Source organism: Agelaius phoeniceus, chromosome 18, assembly GCF_051311805.1.
Source record: "Agelaius phoeniceus isolate bAgePho1 chromosome 18, bAgePho1.hap1, whole genome shotgun sequence".
NCBI classification, from domain to species: domain Eukaryota; kingdom Metazoa; phylum Chordata; class Aves; order Passeriformes; family Icteridae; genus Agelaius; species Agelaius phoeniceus.
Window position 1 is genome coordinate 10,037,078 of NC_135282.1, and position 19,141 is coordinate 10,056,218.

Sequence of the window (19,141 nt, forward strand, 5' to 3'; positions counted from 1 at the left end):
GAAAGGGGAAAAAACAACAGGAAAGGGGGGGAGGAAAAAAAGGGGGAAGAGGAGAAGAAAAGATGAATGGGGATAAAAGCAAAAGAGGAAAGAGGGGAGAAAAGAAAGGGAAAAGGGAGGAAAAAAGGGGAAAAGGGAGGGAGGAAAAAAGGGTCAACCCAATCATCTTCCTGTTAGCAGAGTACACTGGCACATGGGAGACCCCCCTATTTCCAAAGGTATTATAGCTGCAGGTTGACAGCAAGGGCTGGGAGAGCCTTAGAGGCACCCCCTGCACCCTCCCCCTTGGCACACCAGGAGCATTTCCAGCAGACCAATGCAGCCTGTGGGTGCAGCCATGAATGGAACAGGGAAACTGGCAGCAGTGGTGGTCCAGGATAAAGGGATGAAATAGGGACAGAGAAGCAGCAGGCCCAGCCTGCAAAAATTCAGCCTCTTAAATTGTGTTCTTCCAAAAAAAGGCTTCCTGCCAAACGGCCTCATTCCAAGGCTGGGCCATGGTGACCTCCCAGCACTGCCTGGGGCCTCTGCCACAAAATCAGTGGAGCATGGAGCTGTGCTGGTCCTCAGTGCTGGGAATGCCAAGGAACTCGGGTGACCCTTCAGCAATTCCTTCAGAACAGGACTGAAGTAGCTGTGTGACTTCCAGTCAGACTAACAGGATCCCCTCTCTCCATGAATGCCTCAGTCCCATCACCTGGGGCAAGTAGGAGGTATTTTTAATCCCCTTTCTCCATGAATGCCCCAGTCCCATCACCTGGGGCAAGTGTGAGGTATTTTTAAGCCAATGGCACTGCAAGAGTGGAGCCATTTCCAAGCACTGCAAAGCTCAAACCTCTCCTTATGGACCCTGAGCAAGGACAGACTTCCTGAAGATCTGGACAGAGGGATGTCAGGTAAAGTGCTTGGCCAATGAAGATTTTACCCAGGAATTGTTATTGAATTGTGAAGCTCTGGAAAGGGAAGGGAGCAGTTCTATAAAGGACTAAAGCACTGCAGGCTTCACTCACCAGTAAGGCGTTCCCACAAAAGAGTTGGCAGGAGACACTATAGATGCAGACCCAAAATCAGCAAGTTTCACTTGACCTGGTTCTGTTAGAAGAATATTTCCAGCTTTAATATCCCTTTAAGAGAGAAAAAAAAAGAGGAAAAAGAAGTAATTCAGCATGATGCAAACTTTGGTGAGATGCCTTTGTCTGCAATTTGTAATGCTGGGACAGGACACAGAGAGGAATTCACTGAGAGTGTTTCAGCAGCAAGCCCAGAGTAGCCTCTGCTCCCCCATTCCCTGGGCAGCACTGCTTCAAAAGTAATATATGGAATATTTCACCCACAGGTGCTACATCCCAACACTCCTGCAGCAGGACAAGTGCTGAAGTTTTGTGTGTGAAAGAATGAACACCTCATAAGTACAAGAGAGACAGCACAGGCTGTCCCCATCACTGTCCCCTTCGCTGTAAAACAGCCAAAGGGATGGAGCACCTCTCCCACAAGGAAAGGCTGAAAGAACTGGAATTGTTCAGCCTGGAAAAAAGAAGGCTTCAGGGTGACCTAATTGTGGCCTTTCAGCACCTGAAGGGAGCCTACAAGAAAGATGGAGAGGGATTTATTCCCTGTTTACAAGGGATGGAGGGACAGGACACAAGGAATGGCTTCCTATTGACAGAGAGCAGGGTTAGATGAGCAATTATGAAGGAATCCTTCCCTATAAGGGTGATGAGACCCTGGCACAGGGTGCCCAGAGAAGCTGTGGCTGCTCCTGGATCCCTGGAAGTGTCCTGGACAGGGCTTGGAGCCACCAGGGACAGTGGAAGGTGTCCCTGCCATGGATAGGGTGGCACTGGAAGAACTTTAAAGTCTCTTCTAAACCAAACCATGCTGGGATTCTGTACCATGGCTCAACAGCCACATCAGGTATCAACAACATATCTTCCAGCTTTGAATTAAATAATTATTTAATTATTATAGAAATTAAATAATTTAATAATAATGTTATAATAATTTGATACTTTAATAATAATGATAATTTAATAATTACAGAATAATTTAACAATAATTTTAACTGCCATTAAATAATAAAACCCCAAGAATTCCCTCTTTTCCCAGCCCCGGCGCCACGCGCGATCAGCCGCGCGGGGGCTGCAGTGCCGCCCCCTCGCCACCAGGTGGCGCCCCCGCGCCAGGTCCCCGTGCGGGGCCGGACACGCGGGACCCAAGCCCAAAATGGGGTCCCCGACCCCAGAATCGCATCCCCAACCCCAAAATGGGGTCCCCGACCCCAAAATTCTCCCCGTTCTCCCTCGGCCTCGCCGTTCCCACAGGCAGAGGAAGCTCTCGGTGGGGCTGTGGCAGCAGCACGGCGCTGCTCCCCGCCCAGGCAGGGCTCGCCCTCCCGCCTGTCCCCTTCTGTCGCAGCAGCCACAGAAGCAGGGATGTGTCGCTGCTGCTCATTTCTGGGTGAGCAGATTGAGCTCCCCAGCTCAGCAGGGAAAAGCTGGAATAGCCTCTGTACCCTTTGGATGAAATCCAGGTCACAGAAGCACAGCATAGCTGGGCTAAGCTGGAGATCACCCAGTGGAACTCCCCTTGAGCAGTGACACAGGAACGTGGCCAGGTGGGTTTGGAATGTCCCCAGAGAGGGAAAATCCACACTCTCCCTGGGCAGCTGTTCCAGGGCTCTGCCACCTTCCATGGAAAAGTGCTTGGAATTCTCCTCAGGTAGTTTTATCCTCGACTTACACTTCAATTACCTAATTGTGATTCCATCACATCTCTGTGACCTCCCTGCTACCAAAAACCAGGCTGTGCAAAACCAATACAGTTTTACTTATTCACGTGTAAATATGAAAAATTATCTAGTCTTAGAAATAGTCTAGCTCAGTGAATTCCAATTTATTTGGCACATTTAGGGTGATAGTCTCCTATTAGTGTTCAGTGCAACATTCCTGGGTAGCCTTTGTTAGCAGGGTCTGCACAGAACAATTGCCACCACAAGGCAGAGAAAATGTTGGTAGAATAACTTTTTCCAGGGTTGGTAGAATAAGTTTCTAAGCAGCTTTGAGACTCCAGGGAGCAGGAGATGGAAGGGCAGCAGCTCCAGCCTCACCTGTGGATCCTACAGTGGGAGTGCAGGTAGGCCAGCCCCTGCAAGGCACCGTGGGTGATGGCAGCAATCTCCACTTCCTGGAGTGGCTTCTTGTGAACTACAGGGGGAAAAAAATCAAGAAACTAAAACAAAACAGAAGAAAATAAATGGGGATATTTTCCTGAGAAAGTGTGTTTTAAAGAAAGGAATGCCACCAATCTGCTACAAAGAGAAATTAGGGAGGAATTCTTCCCTGTGAGGGAAGAACGCAAACTGTGATCCTGTGATCTTGGCCCCCAAGGAACACTAATTTTTATAAACTTTGGCTTTGATTCCCTATTTTGACTTAGATTCCCCTCTTTCTTTGCAGGTGCTGTTCCAGTGAGGTCACATCAACCTCCTGTTCTAAAACCCATCTGTAATTATTCCTGAACACTGCAAGGCAAGGACAAAGGTGATCTCGGCAGGATTTTATTATGGATATTCCAAAAACAGGCAGCCTAAAGAGGCACAGATTACATGAACATAACTGTACCCATTTATACCTTCATTTGACAGAATTAAAATGTGCATGCCAAGTATCTGTAGCACTGGGACAGCCTAAAATTGTTCCTAGAGAACGGAGCATCTGCAAAACTCCACTCCCATCAAACTCAGGTGGGGAGCACTGGCAAAAAGAAAATCCAAAATATATCAAACTTACCTTCTAACAAATCAGAAGCTGATCCTAAACAGTACTCCATAACCAACTGCAAAAAAAAGAGATCATCATGCCTTCAAGTATCTCTGGAAGCATTTTGAAATTAAGAAACATCTTTACATTCCAAATTTAAATCACATGGTGGCTTTAACACCCTGATTAAGGCAAAAAAAGCCCAAAGTAGTAGGTTTTGTTAGCTTTCCATCAGAAGATGCAAAATTTGACTTTTAGTACTGTTCAAAGCTATTTGAGAGCCTGTGCTGAGGGTTTGAGTCCTGCAGGGTCCATCTGCTCCATGTGCCCCTCACTCACCCATGCTGTGTGCTCCTTCAGGTAACAGCCCTTGTACTCTATGGTGTTGGGGTGCTTCAGCTGCTGCAGAAACTTGACTTCTTTGATGATATCCTGCCATTTCTAATGAAAGAACAAAGCAAAAAGTATAAATACATTTCTTTTCTTAGTCCTCTACATCCTTTCATGCACCCCACACAGTCTGAAGAACGACCATAAAATGATTTTACAATATGAAGATGGAAAGTCAGTGTTGCAAAAGCACAGCTGTAAATCAGTTGTCTGGGCCCCTCCTGCACTGGGATACCCCCCCAAGATAGATTTAACAGCTTGGGGACTGCCAAAATAATTTTCTTCCTCATTTTAACTGCAATACATTTCACTTAAATGCTGCTGCTTTGCAAATTGAGGTGTTCAGTGCCCTCAAAGTTAGTAAGAAATTACAGAGAGTAGCAGTGAGCTGCTCACCTTCTCTAACACAGCACAGAACCACTGACATTTGGGAGAAAAAGCAAGGAAAAATGAGTTTAAACCACCCCTGTTTGCTCTTAGCAAACAAACACACCCTGCACATCCACACACCAGTCCAAAGGATCAGTGGCTCCAAGTTCCACACAAAAATAAGAGGAACCATAAACACACAACAACTGAAATGAGACTGAGATTAGCAGCTCTTTGCAATTTGACAGATTCTCAAGAACTTCAGAGAGATGTGCTCCAGTGGCCAGTGTGCTCTTCATAGAATTATTTGTGAAACAAGCCCCATCCAGGCATTCTGAATCCCCACTCACTTCCTTCCACTGAACTATTTGTCAAAATGTGCATAAACTCATTTTCTCTCTGCAAACCTCCACGATTCCCATGGAAGGGAGCATTAAAAGCTGTCCTGTTGGGGTCAAACCAGAGCTGCAGCTCATTCCACTGCTCCCATTGCCACAGCTCCTGAATGCACAGCTGCCTTTATTTCCCTCACCTCATTTGTTTGCTTTCCACTGTAGGACATCTTCTTGACTGCCACCACCTCATTAGTGTGGGAATTCGTAGCCTGGAGTAGGGAAAGAGAAACATTGAAAAAAGCACCAAATAGATTGAAAAAATTTTCATTTTTCCCCCCTCTCCACAGAGGGAGCTGTGCCTGTGGCAAATAAAGGTTTTTTTCTCCTATATCCTTGCAAGCTCCTGCATATCAGAGACATCTTCCTCAGGATATGATTTACCACACAACTGTTAGGAGACTTTCCCCTGATTTTACCTGTTCATATCCACTGTTCCTTCCTCAGAATTTGTGCTACTTCTCTATTGATATTTAAAAGGCCCAATATTGCACCTACTGAGAACCCTCAAAACACAGTTTTACTGGAATTACAGTAGAAGCAGTTTTAGGTGAACCTCTGGCAAAATGTCTGCCAAAGAAACAAATAAAGAGGTGTATCAAAATCTCCATGATTTCATCCAAAAACTTGATACAACACCGACATTCTTAAATAGCTATTTCAATTTCCAGCTTCAAGATAATTCAACCTGGAATTTATCTAAATTTAAAAGCTTTCCTTTCACTGCACTAGACCTTAGTTTTGCAATGAAGATTATGCAGCCATCAAAATTCTACTTTTCTGCTTGGATGATGCAGGGATGGTAATTAGAGGCTAAAAACTCAGGTTTGGAAAGATCTCTCCTTGCCTGGACTTGCACTGCCCTCATTTCTGCTTGTTAAGGGTAAAAAACATCAAGCTTTTGGTCTTAAAACAGCTGCTGAAATCTCTGTACCTCCAACCATTTTTGAGACAAAAAAAAAAAATTAGTGACAGTTAAAAGCTTAAACTATAATAGGAGCTAAATGTGGTAAATCCTCCTTTCAAGTAATGTATTAACTAATGACATTTTTTGAGGCATGTGGGGACTTCAAAGAAAAACTGTGTTGAGTGAAGCAGTGGGGCACAGGAATTACTGAAGGGAGGTGACACAGGCCCCTCACAGCTCAAATGAGGCAGAGAGAGCTGAAAATGAATAACTCTGGGATAAGGCCAAGCCCTTCCCCAGCACTTGCCACCCTGCTTCAGCAGAGAGGAGATCAAGGGTGTTTTACTCAGATGTATTTCTGCTTTCTCTCTGCCTGTCTCATCCATTCCAAGCAGCTCCAGCTGCCCATGGTGTCTGTCCTTCCAGCTGATTTGTCACTGCAGGACACACTGCCACCTTCCCAGAGCTGGGGGGAGTTCTGGCTGCTCCAAGAGCTTGGGATGCTCCTGGCTGAGACAATTCCAGGGCTGTGTGAGCACACCTGGGCAACAGCCATGTGCTGAGGCCTGTTTGAGATGATACCTTGAGAAATTCTATTGTCATCCCTCTAAATACACATGAAATACTTATATGACATAAAATTTAAGGTTCCTCTCCTTAAACCAGTTCCACCAACACCTCCATCACTTCACCCAACTCCAAACTGGAATGCTTAAAATAGCTTATATTAGCTTATAATAATAGCTAGATTTGTCAGAGATCTTATCTTAATACTTTACTGTCTGATACTCAGAAACCCAGCTCCAGTGAACCTGATCCTCCTGAGTGGCTGACCATGGTTCCAAGCAGCTTTAATTTGGCTTTAACTTATTTTTTTCAATATTGGTTCTACTTCAGTCTCACTAATGCCAACTGGATTATAATTATTTTCAATTCCAGTATTTTGGATTTGGCTTTGTTTGATACCAACTGTAAAAGCACCATTTTTCTCATTTCCAGATTAAATTCTCTTGCCTGTATCAATGAATGCCATACATCCTTCCTGTTTGAATTCCCATTCCTCTGAGGACTCTCTCTTAGCTTTTGCCATAAAGGAAATTGTAGAGATTTCCAAGTATCTTGAAATTCCAGTTTGGCAAATTAATTTTCAGCTGTTTAAATTCAACTTTTAGCATAAAAACACCATATACTTGACCTGGATAGTTGGGTGCACTATTAGGACTATAGTGAACTGCTGCTATAAATATGTGGCATTCACATTCTCTGAAAAAATCCCTTTGCCCAGGATTTTTCACCTGGGAAGCTGAGAAACCCCAGAGAAAAGGAAAACAGTTTTTATCTCATTTGTTTCTCCTGTGTTGTGCTCACATGTGGAATGTGTTTGGAGATTGTTCACCCACAGGTGATTGCTCCACTGGTTTCTGGTGTGAGTTGTTTTCACTCTTTGGCCAATCAGGGCCAGGCTGTGTCAGGACTCTGGAAAGAGTCAGGAGTTTTCATTATTATCTTTTTAGCCTTCTGTAAGTATCCTTTCTGTATTCTTTAGTATAGTATAGTATTCTTTAATATAATATAGTATCAAAAGTACTAAATTAGCCTTCTGAGAACATGGAGTCAGATTCATCATTCTTCCCTGCCACAGGGATCCCTGTAAATACAATATAAATACAGCTGGAACATTCAAGAGCTCAGGAATGGTTTAGAAACACTTCTTTTTGAGATGTGTTATCACAAAAGCAATGCACACAGAGCACTAAAAACTCAAGGAACATCTCCTTCTACAAATGCTCAAAAGCCTCCAAAACATCACTTGAAATTATTCTGTTCTCCAAAAAAAAGAACCAACTCTACTTACAAAGTAAACTGCTCCAAAGCTTCCATGTCCAATTTCATGCAAACCCACGAAGATTTCCTCAGGATCATCTTTGTAGAAGAGGTCAGCAATCTCTGGGTCCTTTGGCACCCCTTTGCGCATGGTGAAGCGTGTCAGGAACTGCTCTGTGCTCTCCAGTCCCAGCCAATTCCTTCCCTCATCGACAAAGCCCTTTGCAGACAGCTCTCAGCACCTGCTGGGAGAGTTCATCTTGAATCTGCTTCCCCTGCACGTGGCTGTGTTCACACTTCTCTGACAGCAGCACCAGAGGAAACACTTCCAGCAGCAATAGCCTTCACCATTGCTTCCTCCTCCCAGCTAATTCTTTTTAATTATTAGTCCTATTTAGATAGAGAGATTAAAATGCATTCAGGATACAACAGCTCTTTATCTCACACAGGAAGCAAGTGCTGCAGTGACACTGAAGTCCACTTGAATTCAAGAGTCCTGTTGCTATGCAAAACATCCTGTGACAGGAGTTTGTTATCCTTCACACCAGGCTCCCAGTGTGTCAGTTTTTAGACTCTCTCTGTTGTTCCTCCTACTTTCCTGGGCTGTTTGCTTTGTTTCTCTACTCCCAGTTGCCAGCTGGTGCTGGTGGAAAAGTCAGCTGCTATTCCACAGCAACACTTTGCAGCCATGTAATTGTTATTTCTCATTTATTTACTCAGAGCTGCATGACAGCCAGCCCTGCTGGATTGTGATTGCTCCCAGCACATGGAATTGCTTTTGAAGAATCCTAAACTCCATCCACAGGGCACATCTTTGCCTCCCTAAATTCTTCCTTAGCACAGAACTGAGCTGCATCTAAATGAAGATTTTCAGTATTCATCCCCAAGATTTTATTTGTGTGGGAGGGAAAAAAAAAAGGAAGAAACATCCTAATATAAGGAAGTTTTCAATTTCTTAAGAAAACATCTTGAAAAATCTGCATTGACTCATTAAATACTCATATGAAAAGCACTGATGGGGGCCTTTACTCATCTGCTTTTGACAGAAAATGCAGCAGAGGAGCTGCAGCTGAGTCACTTGGAGCAGCTTCCATCAGTCTGGAGGTACTTTCACACCTGTGGTTCAGCCCCTCCTTTATTGAGGCCACATTTTGTCTGTGCTCAACAAACTCCTGCAAACACACACAGGACCTTCAGCTATACCATGATACAAACCAGGGCAACATTTAATGGGATAGCAGCTGAAATGTAACAATCAGATGAATTTCAAATTAAAACACACATAGAAAAGGCTTTAGAAGGTTTTGGAGTTCAAGTGCCATCTGGATGAAAGCAGAATTTCGGCCTGGCTGAGGGTCAGTGATGGAGCAAGGAGGAGAGGGGCAGTGAGAGGAGCCCACCTGGATAGCTGTGGCACCAACCATGCTCCGTGGCTCACATTCCTCCCAGCAGCATTGTCCTGTGCTCCCAGCCCTCCAGAATCTCCTACTCTGCAAAGAAAAACAAGGAACTGGATTTAGAAACATCATTCTGAAGTTTTACACCTTATTCTAACACACGAAACCACCACATCCAGTAAAGGCCAGTGACCACAGGGGAAGCACAAGGAGAACTGGCTGAGAATGCTAATGGGGTGTGTTTAGGTGAGGATAAGCACTTCTTGTGCTCCAAAGCCCTTGGACAATACAGCATTGGAGGACAGAAAACCAGGCAAAGAGGTTAAATGCCAAGTTCTTTGGTTTTTATAAAGGCTCTTAAGCTTGCCAGGGCACAGGAAGTTCCCTCTCAGACCCTGCTTTTGAGATAATCTATAAAAAGGACAAAGCTCAGAAAAAATCCCTGTCCCTGGCAGTGTCCAAGGCCAGGCTGGACAGAGCTTGGAGCACCCTGGGACAGAAGAAGGTGTCCCTGGCCATGGCAGGGGGTGGCACTGGATGGGCTTTAAGGTCCCTTCCAACCCAAACCATGCCATGATTCTGTCACAAGCTGACAAGGCTGTGTCCATCACTTGACTCTCTGAGTTCTGCCTGATGACACAGAAGATTCCAGGGAAAGCCCTGGAAATCAGGAAATCAAACACTGCTGAATTCCAGCAGGGAGAGGATGAGCAATGAAAAGATGGAAAAGGAGCAGCAGCCAGTGAGCCACACCAGCTGCAATCAGGTCACAGTGAGGGATGTCCCCACTGCAGCCACCCGCTCCCATGGGTGTGGGGACACCCCCAAAGAGCCACTGCTGGCCCCTCAGGGGACTGGGACACAGGCAGAGCTGGGAATAGCCTGAGCTCATGGAAAATGTTATCCTGCAGCTACATGCACAGCAGAAATGCTTCCAAGTTAAGCACAGTGCAATAGTTACATTGCCAAAATCTGAATTAATAGGCACCTGATTTAATGACACACTAACTCATGCTCTCCTTTATTAGGGAAAAAATAAATGTGCAGAAATCTTTCTGTTAATAGCTAACATTACCAAAAATGTTATTTTTGTTACTTTATCTCACCACAGGCCAATAGTATCAAGCTGTTAAAAGGCTATTTGAAGAGCACCAAAAAAAGGTTCTGCACTGTTTTGCTTTAAAAAAAAAATCTCAAATATAAACAAAAGCCAGATGAATGAAATGCTTATTCATTTTCAGCTGATTGGCCTCACCCAAAGGTGCTATATTTACTACAGCCCTGCAGACAGGGCAAAGAATGCAGTATTTCAGGTCTGGCATTCTTCAGCCAACAGAAAAATCCATCTGGCTTTAAAAAAATAAAAACAAACTGATGGAGAAAACAGTTTATCCATCTCCAGTCAAATGAACCTCTCTGCCATTAAGAAAGGCTGTGCAGCTCCAGTATTCAAGGTATTTAAAATGGGAGGCTAAAGGTCAACACTTAGAGTTAAGCCCTAAGTAATAATGTCATTTTCCAATTAGGGCAGACACGAGTAGTGAGGCAAGTAAATCTTCCTGGTAAATCTGCTCAGCAGGGCTATTATTGCCCAGTAATGAAAATCAAAAAACTTAGGATGGAAAGGGAATCAAGAGCAACCTGAGTTGTGCTGATTGAACATGATCACAGAGTGATCCACAGCATCCCACAAAGCCTGAGAGCCCTCTGCAGACAGCACCACAGCACCAGAGCCACAGTTTGGGTCCTGGCCAGTGTAAAACACCACAGATACACATCACAGCTCTTCATTTGGCTGGCAAGGTCACAAATCTTAACAACACAACTCTCCTCTAGATATGGAGACTGAAAGAGAAATGGCTTAAATCAAGGCAGAGCAGTCTAAGAGTTGAGAAAAAAAACCCACTCAAGGTCAAGGTATGGCAAATTTGAGCAGGTCCTTTTCATTACCAAAGTGCTGAATTAATACACCAAGAAACAATTTCTATTAGAAGCTTGATTTCTGCTTTTCATCCTTGTAAAGCAGCATTTGAGACTCTGCGTGTCCTGAAGACCTCAAAAGGAAAGATCATTAATCACACTGGCTGTGACTTAGGGGAGTGACAAGTGACTCCAGATTTTGGGGGTTTGGGAGATCAGGACTCTGTTCAGACAGCAAAGTTCCCTCAATGCTAAGCAACCCTCCCATTTAAAAACCATTAATTAACTACTTTTGCTACACAAAGGTTCTCTCCTACCACTTAAAACTTCCAGGTGCTGTATTAACACCAACAAAAAACCACTTTGACCTGAATATAAGAACAAAACACAACTGGAAGCATCTTCAAGAGGAGCTAAACTGACATTTCCAAATAATCCATGGATCTAAAATTATGTCAGTCAATGAGATAAACTTGAGAACTCAGAGTGTGTGGCTTGTGAAAAACCAGTTTGAATTGCATCTCACAGCACCATAGGGCTGTTTCAAATGAGCCCAGAAACTCACAAAATTAATTTTAGTTCCTAACTACACCAGGGTACTTCCCAAAACAAGGACAAAGTTTTCCACTCCATGCAGAAAAACAAACTACAGGAAATAGGGTGGACCAGCAGCAGATTCCACTCAGAGGAGGAGCAACATGACATGGCTCATGCACCCATTTTTAGATGCCTATTTTGAGGGGAATAAATTCACACCAGAATTATTTTCCCAAGAATAGCAAGCACAGAGCCCCATTTCATCACTTCAGTCTCTCCAAAACCTAGAACACAACGTAAAGAAGGAAATTCTGAGATAAATTCAGCTGATAACTGAGTACGAAACCTTTTGAGCTTGAAGTAAGGAAGGAGCTCAAGCTCCCCTGCAGACCCCACCCACAAACTGCCACGGTTTTGTTGGTTTGATTTGGGCAGGTTTTGTGTTGTTTTTCAGAAGCTGGAGCTCTTCCCCTTCCCTTTAATTGGTACATATGGCTGGCTGGCCAGGCCAGACACAAACCCTTCATCCTGGCTGATTCCCTCACATGAAGACCACAAGCTTGGATGAACAGCCCATTATTTCAGAGAAGCTTTTTGGAGAACACTCTGGAACCTCCATGTTTTAAGCTGTTCAGTGTCACTTCTTTGATTGTTAAGAATTACTTGTCCAGCTAACTTGATGTAAGTGAACACAACATTTGTGTTTTTTCCAGGCATTTCACTCATTTTAATGCTTAAACCAGGCAGATTCACACACCTAGCACAGAAACTTCAAGACATACAAAAAGCACCTCCACTACAGCCTTTACTTGCTTAAATTAATCACCAATTCCAAGACACTGAGGAAAGATTTCACTCTGGTCTAGAAGCAGCAAGTCCTCTCACATCCTCCCCTCAGATTTCTGTGAAGCAGAATGATTCACTTGGGATGGAAGTGGAACAGAAGGTACCCAGTGACCTCCAGCAGGAAGGACAAATATTGCTGAGCATTTGGGGCTCTGCAGGGACCAGGGAAGCTCCCTGAGGGCACAGAGCAGGAGGAGCAGGCTCAGGACATGGGGACACAGTCTGCCAGGAAGGCTGGACAGACTGACCACAGCCACAGCTCCAACACCACCTCTCCTGATGGCTTTTCCAAGGAGTGACTCCCCAGAACAGCCAGGTCAATGGCAGCCCCATTCCTACAAACATCTGGGTGCAGCCACAGCTGTTCAGCACCTCACAAGTGCAGCAATTTCCCTTTGGAGTGTTGGCTCTGCAGTGCACCTGGAATTCCATCCCAGGGCTGTGCTTGGGGGTCAGGGCAGCGCAGAGCTCGTGTGTGCATCAGGTCATGAGGAGTTCACACATTACTCATGCTAATAAAACCCTGAATCACAACTGTTCTGACCCAGGCCACTGCTGCACGCTGCCCCTGGGGGATGAAATCCAGCTAATAACTTGCAGGGCTTGTTGTAGATAAATGCCTTCACAAAAACAGCTTTATTTCCTGATGAGGAGCAGTAGTTTCAAAGGAAATATTCAGTTTATACTTCCCCTATGACCACCATTTCTACAGCAAAAGACAATAAACTCATTAAAAATTAAAATAAGACAACCTTATTTTAAAATAATTTTAAAAAAATAAAATCAGTGGGCTTAAATTCAAGAAACAATCAGTTTTAGTCATCAGGAATGTTTCAACAAGTATGAAATCAAGCCACAGGCCAGCCCTCCCCAAAGGAATAGTCCCAGTTGTGCTCTGAAATTCCATTGCTTTGCTAAATATGTATAATCACAGCTACCCCAGATCATGGGGTACAGCCTGGGCTTCAGTTTAAAAGTCAAACAGCATCATTCTCACAATAGACATGTAATGAAAAAGCAAGAGGGACTGGGTGTAGCTTCCCAATAGTTTAATTTAAAACAATTTAATGAAATATGTATGCCCTTGTTAAGTTTAAGGGTAATTAACATGTCTTGGATTAGAACCTGTATTTTACCATAAAATCTAGAGAGCATTGTTAGAGTTTCTCAGGTTTATTTAACAAGATTAAACACTTTCAGTCATGAAATAAACCTTGCCTAATTAAAAATAAAGGGAAGAAAAAAGGCTTCCTGCTCCCAGCAACAACATTTCATAATATTTCATCATGGCACACTTGAAATAATTCAGCAGTACATCTGGAAGGGAGGAAAGATCTGGGAATCATTTTAAACCCTAACATACATAAGCTCAAGTAGCATCATACACAGAAATACAAATTTCATCAGATCTTCTCACCAAAACATCTCTAAAAAGCATCACAGATGGGTCATGAAATTGAGAAAATTGCCTCCCTATTTTCATCATCTTTTTTTTTCTCTTGAATGTTTTTATCAGGCTCTTCATCATGTTGCTTAAAACTCCAGACCATTATAAATTGATGAGTATTATGCTGTGTGTGCTACTCAGAGGCACAAATAAGTCATTGGATTTGTTTGTGGAAGCCTCAAGAGACACCAGCACACTCAGAGTTTCCTACCTATTAATGTAATGGCTTCCAAAGAGCTGCATCCATTTTGTGGTTTAAAGCTATTTTTAGGTACTTTTAAAAAAGAGTTTATATTTTGACCATCACATAATCAAGAAAAATAAAACAAAAAAACCCAACCAGCCACTGACAAATCTATTCCCAGAGCTTTCCAGAGTGTCCAGGGTGATGGTGCAGTGAGATCTGAGCTGCTCCTTCTCACCTGCATCACAGCTCAGAGCTGCAGCATCCCCAGGGACACTGAAGCCACCACAGTGGCCACCAGCTCATTTAAATAGCAAACAAGGCTGAAACCTCATCTCCACCTCCAGTTCAGGTTTTCTTGAAGTGTAAGAAGTGACTGCCACAATAACTCTGAATACAACAGAATTCTCTGTATTTTAAAAGCAGTTTTCTTATCATGACTTAAATGGCCCGGCTTCTGATTTGCCCCTTAAAGGCAGAAACTGTTAGATTTAACTGCCTGAGGTGAACATATAATTATGTTACTGGACAGTTACTGTGTGCTAGGCAAGCAAAAGGTGTGCTTTAGGATAGGCACAGGAACATATTTATGTAAAAAAAAATCCTGTGATGCCATTTGGGGCAAAATGTGATTTCATTATGTAAGTGCAGGGTAGTGAGCGAGTCCTGGTGTAGCTACACAGATTTTGTCATAACATTAGCTGACTTTGAAAAAGGAGTTTTCTATTTTAAAATCCTGTTTATTCTCTTTGTGCAAGAAAACATAAACTCAGGTACTGATTTTCTGGCAGCTGCACCACAGTAAAAGTGGCCAGAAGGAATCATGCAGGAGGTCCTTACACAAAATAAGGAAACAGACACAGGCTGTGTGCATGAAGGAGGAAAAGAAAGGACATTCCCTGGCCATGCAGGGTGAGAACACCTCTCACAACAAACCAAATTGTAGGTTTTAAACTTTTTTCTTCTCTTTCAAGGGACAAGGGAAAGTATATGTGAAGCATATTCTTCATGATTCTAAGAAAATCCATGAATCTTCACCATGACTGACTACTAATAAAAGTATTAATAAACAACAAGTGTTAATAAAACCCTCACATAACAACCCCAAACCTCAATCAATTTTACAGAAGGTGAGTTGCACAGTGCTGTGGATGCTGTTCCTCCTCTCCATGGATAAAATGGAAATGTTTCCTCATCCTGCCCTTCTGCAGCTGCTTTATTAAGCAGAGAAAGCCACAGCATTCCAACACATTTCCACAACATTCCCAAGCTGGCTTTCCACAATTCCATAATATGTATCCCCCAAGCCATCTCCTTTTCACTGTGTTACAGTTCCCCCTTTCTTTGCCCCCTGAATCTCTCCCTGCTACAGCTTCTCCTTTCTGAGCCCTCCTTCCTTCCTGCCTGCTCTGTGCCAGGCAGAGATAACAATTGAGGAAACAGCCTTTGGGACTGCTTCACTTGATCATTGCTGCTGCTCCTCCTGCCCTCAGTGACTCTCCAGCACATCCAGCTCTGACCCATTTACAGGCACAGCCATTAACATAAATAACGGGAATTTGTTCCATGCTGGTATCTGCAGAAATGGCTACACCTGTTCCATTCAGGTGCCAAAGTCTGCTTCTAGTTTAAATTGTTCTAATCAAACAAGAAAAAGCTTATTTGGGAAAACCCAACAAACTCCATTTCACATGGGAATATTATTATTAAAGGATGATGGACTTAGTCTAGCAGGTACCAGCCAAGGAAATGTCAGTCATTAATATTACATGAGTTACCCATGGCTTTCTGAGTTTATTCTTTTATAACCTGCAATTTTTATGGCCATTAATAAAAGACATGGATAGAAGTGAAATATGAGTGGCTAACATCCAAAATCTCCTTATTATCATCTAATAACTGTGTCCAAGAAGAGAGTGTCTATCCTCTATGAAAAGAGCACTGGATGGCTGAAAGTCTGGAAAGAAAAAGGATCATGTGCTGATTTTTATTCACAGAGAACTCAAAGTTTGCTGTATCAGTCATCACATGTATTTATACAACAGCCCCCTCATGGATCCCCCCTTCTTCAGGATCACTTGAACACCCTTGTGACAATCACAGCCCTTCACTGCATGCACAAGTTATCCCAGTTATCATGAAAATACCAAAGTGTCATGGTTAGGAAAGTAATAAATAGATTTTTTCCTGCCACAATACAGCAAACCACCCCCAAACAGCATGACAGAGATTGCTGAGATGGAAAGAGAACCCACAGTGAATGATGCCAGTTTTCATGCAGGGTTATAACTGGGAATAATGAATGAGTCTTCCAGGTAGGAGGCTATAATGGGACATCACACATGATAGGGGGGAAAAATAAAATTAAAAAATAAAATGAAGAAATAATAAGGAAGAAAAACTTTAATATATTGTCAAATAGATCCATTACAAGTTCCAGAGTAAAGCTATGAAAGAATAAAAAAAACAACAAAAAACCCAAAACAACATAAAAACCAACCGCAAACCAAAATCCTGCAGAATTCTAAACTAAAATAACTCATTTGCTTTAGCAGATTTAAAAAAAAAAAGTGAGTTAAGACTGAAATTACAGCTATCACACTATGACATTATTGCCATTATATGACAATATACAACACCCAGAGACTCTTTAAATAACTGAGATAACTGAGAGGTCCAGGTCTGTGATTTCAGTCTTAAGTTTTGTCATCTTGGGTTTTATCAGGTCAGAAAAGGCCCTTAATGTTGCTTTAACACAGAAAAAACTACAATTTTAAATTAGAACTGGAAGGCAAACAAAAATTTGCTTCACTGAGCACTGGAATCAGATGTGTAAAATGAATTTAACATTGCAGCTCAAGCCAGAGCCTTCCTCAGGCAGGAACAGTTTTGGTTCCACCAAAGGGAGGCTGGCAGAGGCAGGGACAAGAAAGTCACCTGAATTAGGATGCACATCTGGTACCTGTCCCCTCAGCATTCTCTGTTTTTTAAATTAGCATTGCAGCATTGAAGAGTTTTACAGAGTTTGAACTGATTTTAATTCTCATTTTAAATAATCGACGCTTAAATTTCACTTTTTCCACTCGAAATTCCTCATGCAAGTTTCAGTGCTGCATCCTTGTGCACAGGGACATCCTCAGAGGAGCTTTCATGTGCTGAGATTTCATATTTCAGTGTTAAAGGCAGAGAGGGAAAAAAAAAAAAAAGATCAGTAAACTCCAAGTACTTGGTATAAAGAAAACAAGGCAGAACTAAGGGGAAAATCTGGGATGTGACTAATCTTCTCACAGGCAAAGAAAGTAGAGTCTGTCTCCCAGGACCTAGTGGGTCCTTTTAGGAAAAGTGGAAGGTAGATCACCATGGAAACAGAGTATTTTATGAGGTACTTCAGCAGTGCAATTTGCTAGGATAGGAACATAATCAGGCGAGCAGCAGTTCCCTTCCAACCAACTAGAAAAGCTTTTAGCACAAACACTGAGTGCATTTCTGTCTGCTGGAATTCCCAAAAAATGAAAAACGGATGCAGCAAAAGACACCATGGATATCAGCTGGAGAAAAAAACATCTTCCAAGCTCCAGTTCAATGTTCTGGTCTCTGATGGAGCTTTCTGAAGGCTCTCAGAGCCCAGGAAAGGGAAGCCAGCAGGAGGGGAGGGATGAACTTCCTCCCTGCTGGCCCAGCTCCTGTGACAAGCCCCCAGATCACATCAGGTCACTGCACAAAAATCCCAAGTGACAGCATTGGGAGGGGGCAGTGGGGACAAGGAGAGCTTCTGGGGGTGGCACTGATGGACACTTATGGCATTTGAGGGCAGGGTGGACAGAGAAATTCAGGTCAGAGACATCAGTGAAACAAGAAAATATCACAAAAAGGATAGCAAAGCAAAATGAAAGGCCACCATAATTTAGAAATATCTCTATTTCTGCATGAGAAGCCAAGGGACTGGCAGCTGATGTTGGAATGTGTGCTCAATGGCTAACAAAAATTCAGGTTTACTGGCAAACACTGCACAGGAAGAACCATGTGGAGATTGCTCTAAGATATGACTGAGCTTTATTTTTGCTCTAATGATAATTTACTATTTTGAATCACCGCCAGAAAAAGCCATTGAGCAGTTTTCTATTTTTGAGATGGAGTAATGGCACAGATTTGTGTATATTGAATTAGCAGCACCAAAAGGGTTTTGGTCACTTATCTCATAGATAACTTTGTGATAAAAACACACACAGCCAGGTCCACCTTGAGTGACTCAGACCTGAGAGATCTCAGCAGCACAACAGGGGCTGCTGAAACGCATTTGGTACAAAAATAGGGTAACAGACAGCAGCAGTAATATTTTCAGCTACTCTACACATTGCTGAATTTTAAATTAATTGTAACCACACAGGAAAAAGACCTGGGGGTTGCTGCAGACAGCTCTCTGAAAACATCTGCTCAGCAGGCAGAGGCAGTCAAAAATAGGCAAATGGAGCGTTGGGATAAAGGGAATGACAAGAAGCCATGGCCAAAAGTATGGATGGACATAAAAATATTACATGTTTCTATTCTGATTACAGCAACATAACCTTCTCAATGATGAGTTCACCCATTTGCAGCTCTGAGTGCAAGGCTCAGAGTGAAGAGCTCAGGTAACTGATGGCTGCAGTGGGGAACAGAGAGGATTCCCTTAGTGAGGAGCCCAGGAGCAAGGCAGAGTCCAGCAGCACCTCCTGGGTTTGTGCCCATCCCTCAGGAGATGCAATTCAGGACCCCCCTCAGTCACACAAGTGCACCACACATTTCCCTATGGATTTACCTCAGGAGCTCTCTCTCCATCCAGAATTTCACAGTAAATCCCTGGCAGGCTCCCTGCACGTTCCCTCCTCACTTCACTCCTCCCTTTCCTTCACACCTGCCCAAACCATCTAACTCCAAACCTGCTCTTACCCTGACAAGGAGCAAAAAACCTGGTTTAAGCCACGTTTATTGCTCCAGGTGAGAAATTATCCTTGCCAAATATTATTCTATGGCACTTCAGTGCATTCCAACATCTAGAGTGACAGCTAAAGACAATGAATAAAAACTCTTGATTGATTTCATATTTCTCTGGTAAATTTCTGTAGCAAGGAGAGGAAGAACCTCTTTTTCCTCTCTGTAGATTTGTTTTCATCTAACAGACAAATTCAAGTTA

The 19,141-nt window shown here is 43.1% G+C and overlaps 1 protein-coding gene across 3 annotated transcripts in view; it reads right to left on the reverse strand.

Moving 5' to 3' along the window:
• Positions 1 to 19,141, reverse strand: part of TAOK3 (TAO kinase 3) — a 78,343-nt gene that overhangs the window by 35,666 nt on the left and 23,536 nt on the right. For 2 of the 3 annotated variants that reach the window (XM_077187631.1, XM_054646084.2), the window contains 7 exons: positions 9,041 to 9,130; positions 7,672 to 7,882; positions 5,050 to 5,121; positions 4,098 to 4,199; positions 3,789 to 3,834; positions 3,107 to 3,203; positions 1,011 to 1,124 (listed from right to left, as the gene is read on the reverse strand). In XM_077187631.1, coding sequence (XP_077043746.1) covers positions 1,011 to 1,124; positions 3,107 to 3,203; positions 3,789 to 3,834; positions 4,098 to 4,199; positions 5,050 to 5,121; positions 7,672 to 7,791 — 551 coding nt within the window. In that variant the 5' untranslated portion in view covers positions 7,792 to 7,882; positions 9,041 to 9,130. The remainder of the gene's footprint in view (positions 1 to 1,010; positions 1,125 to 3,106; positions 3,204 to 3,788; positions 3,835 to 4,097; positions 4,200 to 5,049; positions 5,122 to 7,671; positions 7,883 to 9,040; positions 9,131 to 19,141) is intronic. The other variant, XM_077187632.1, reaches the window with a different exon arrangement.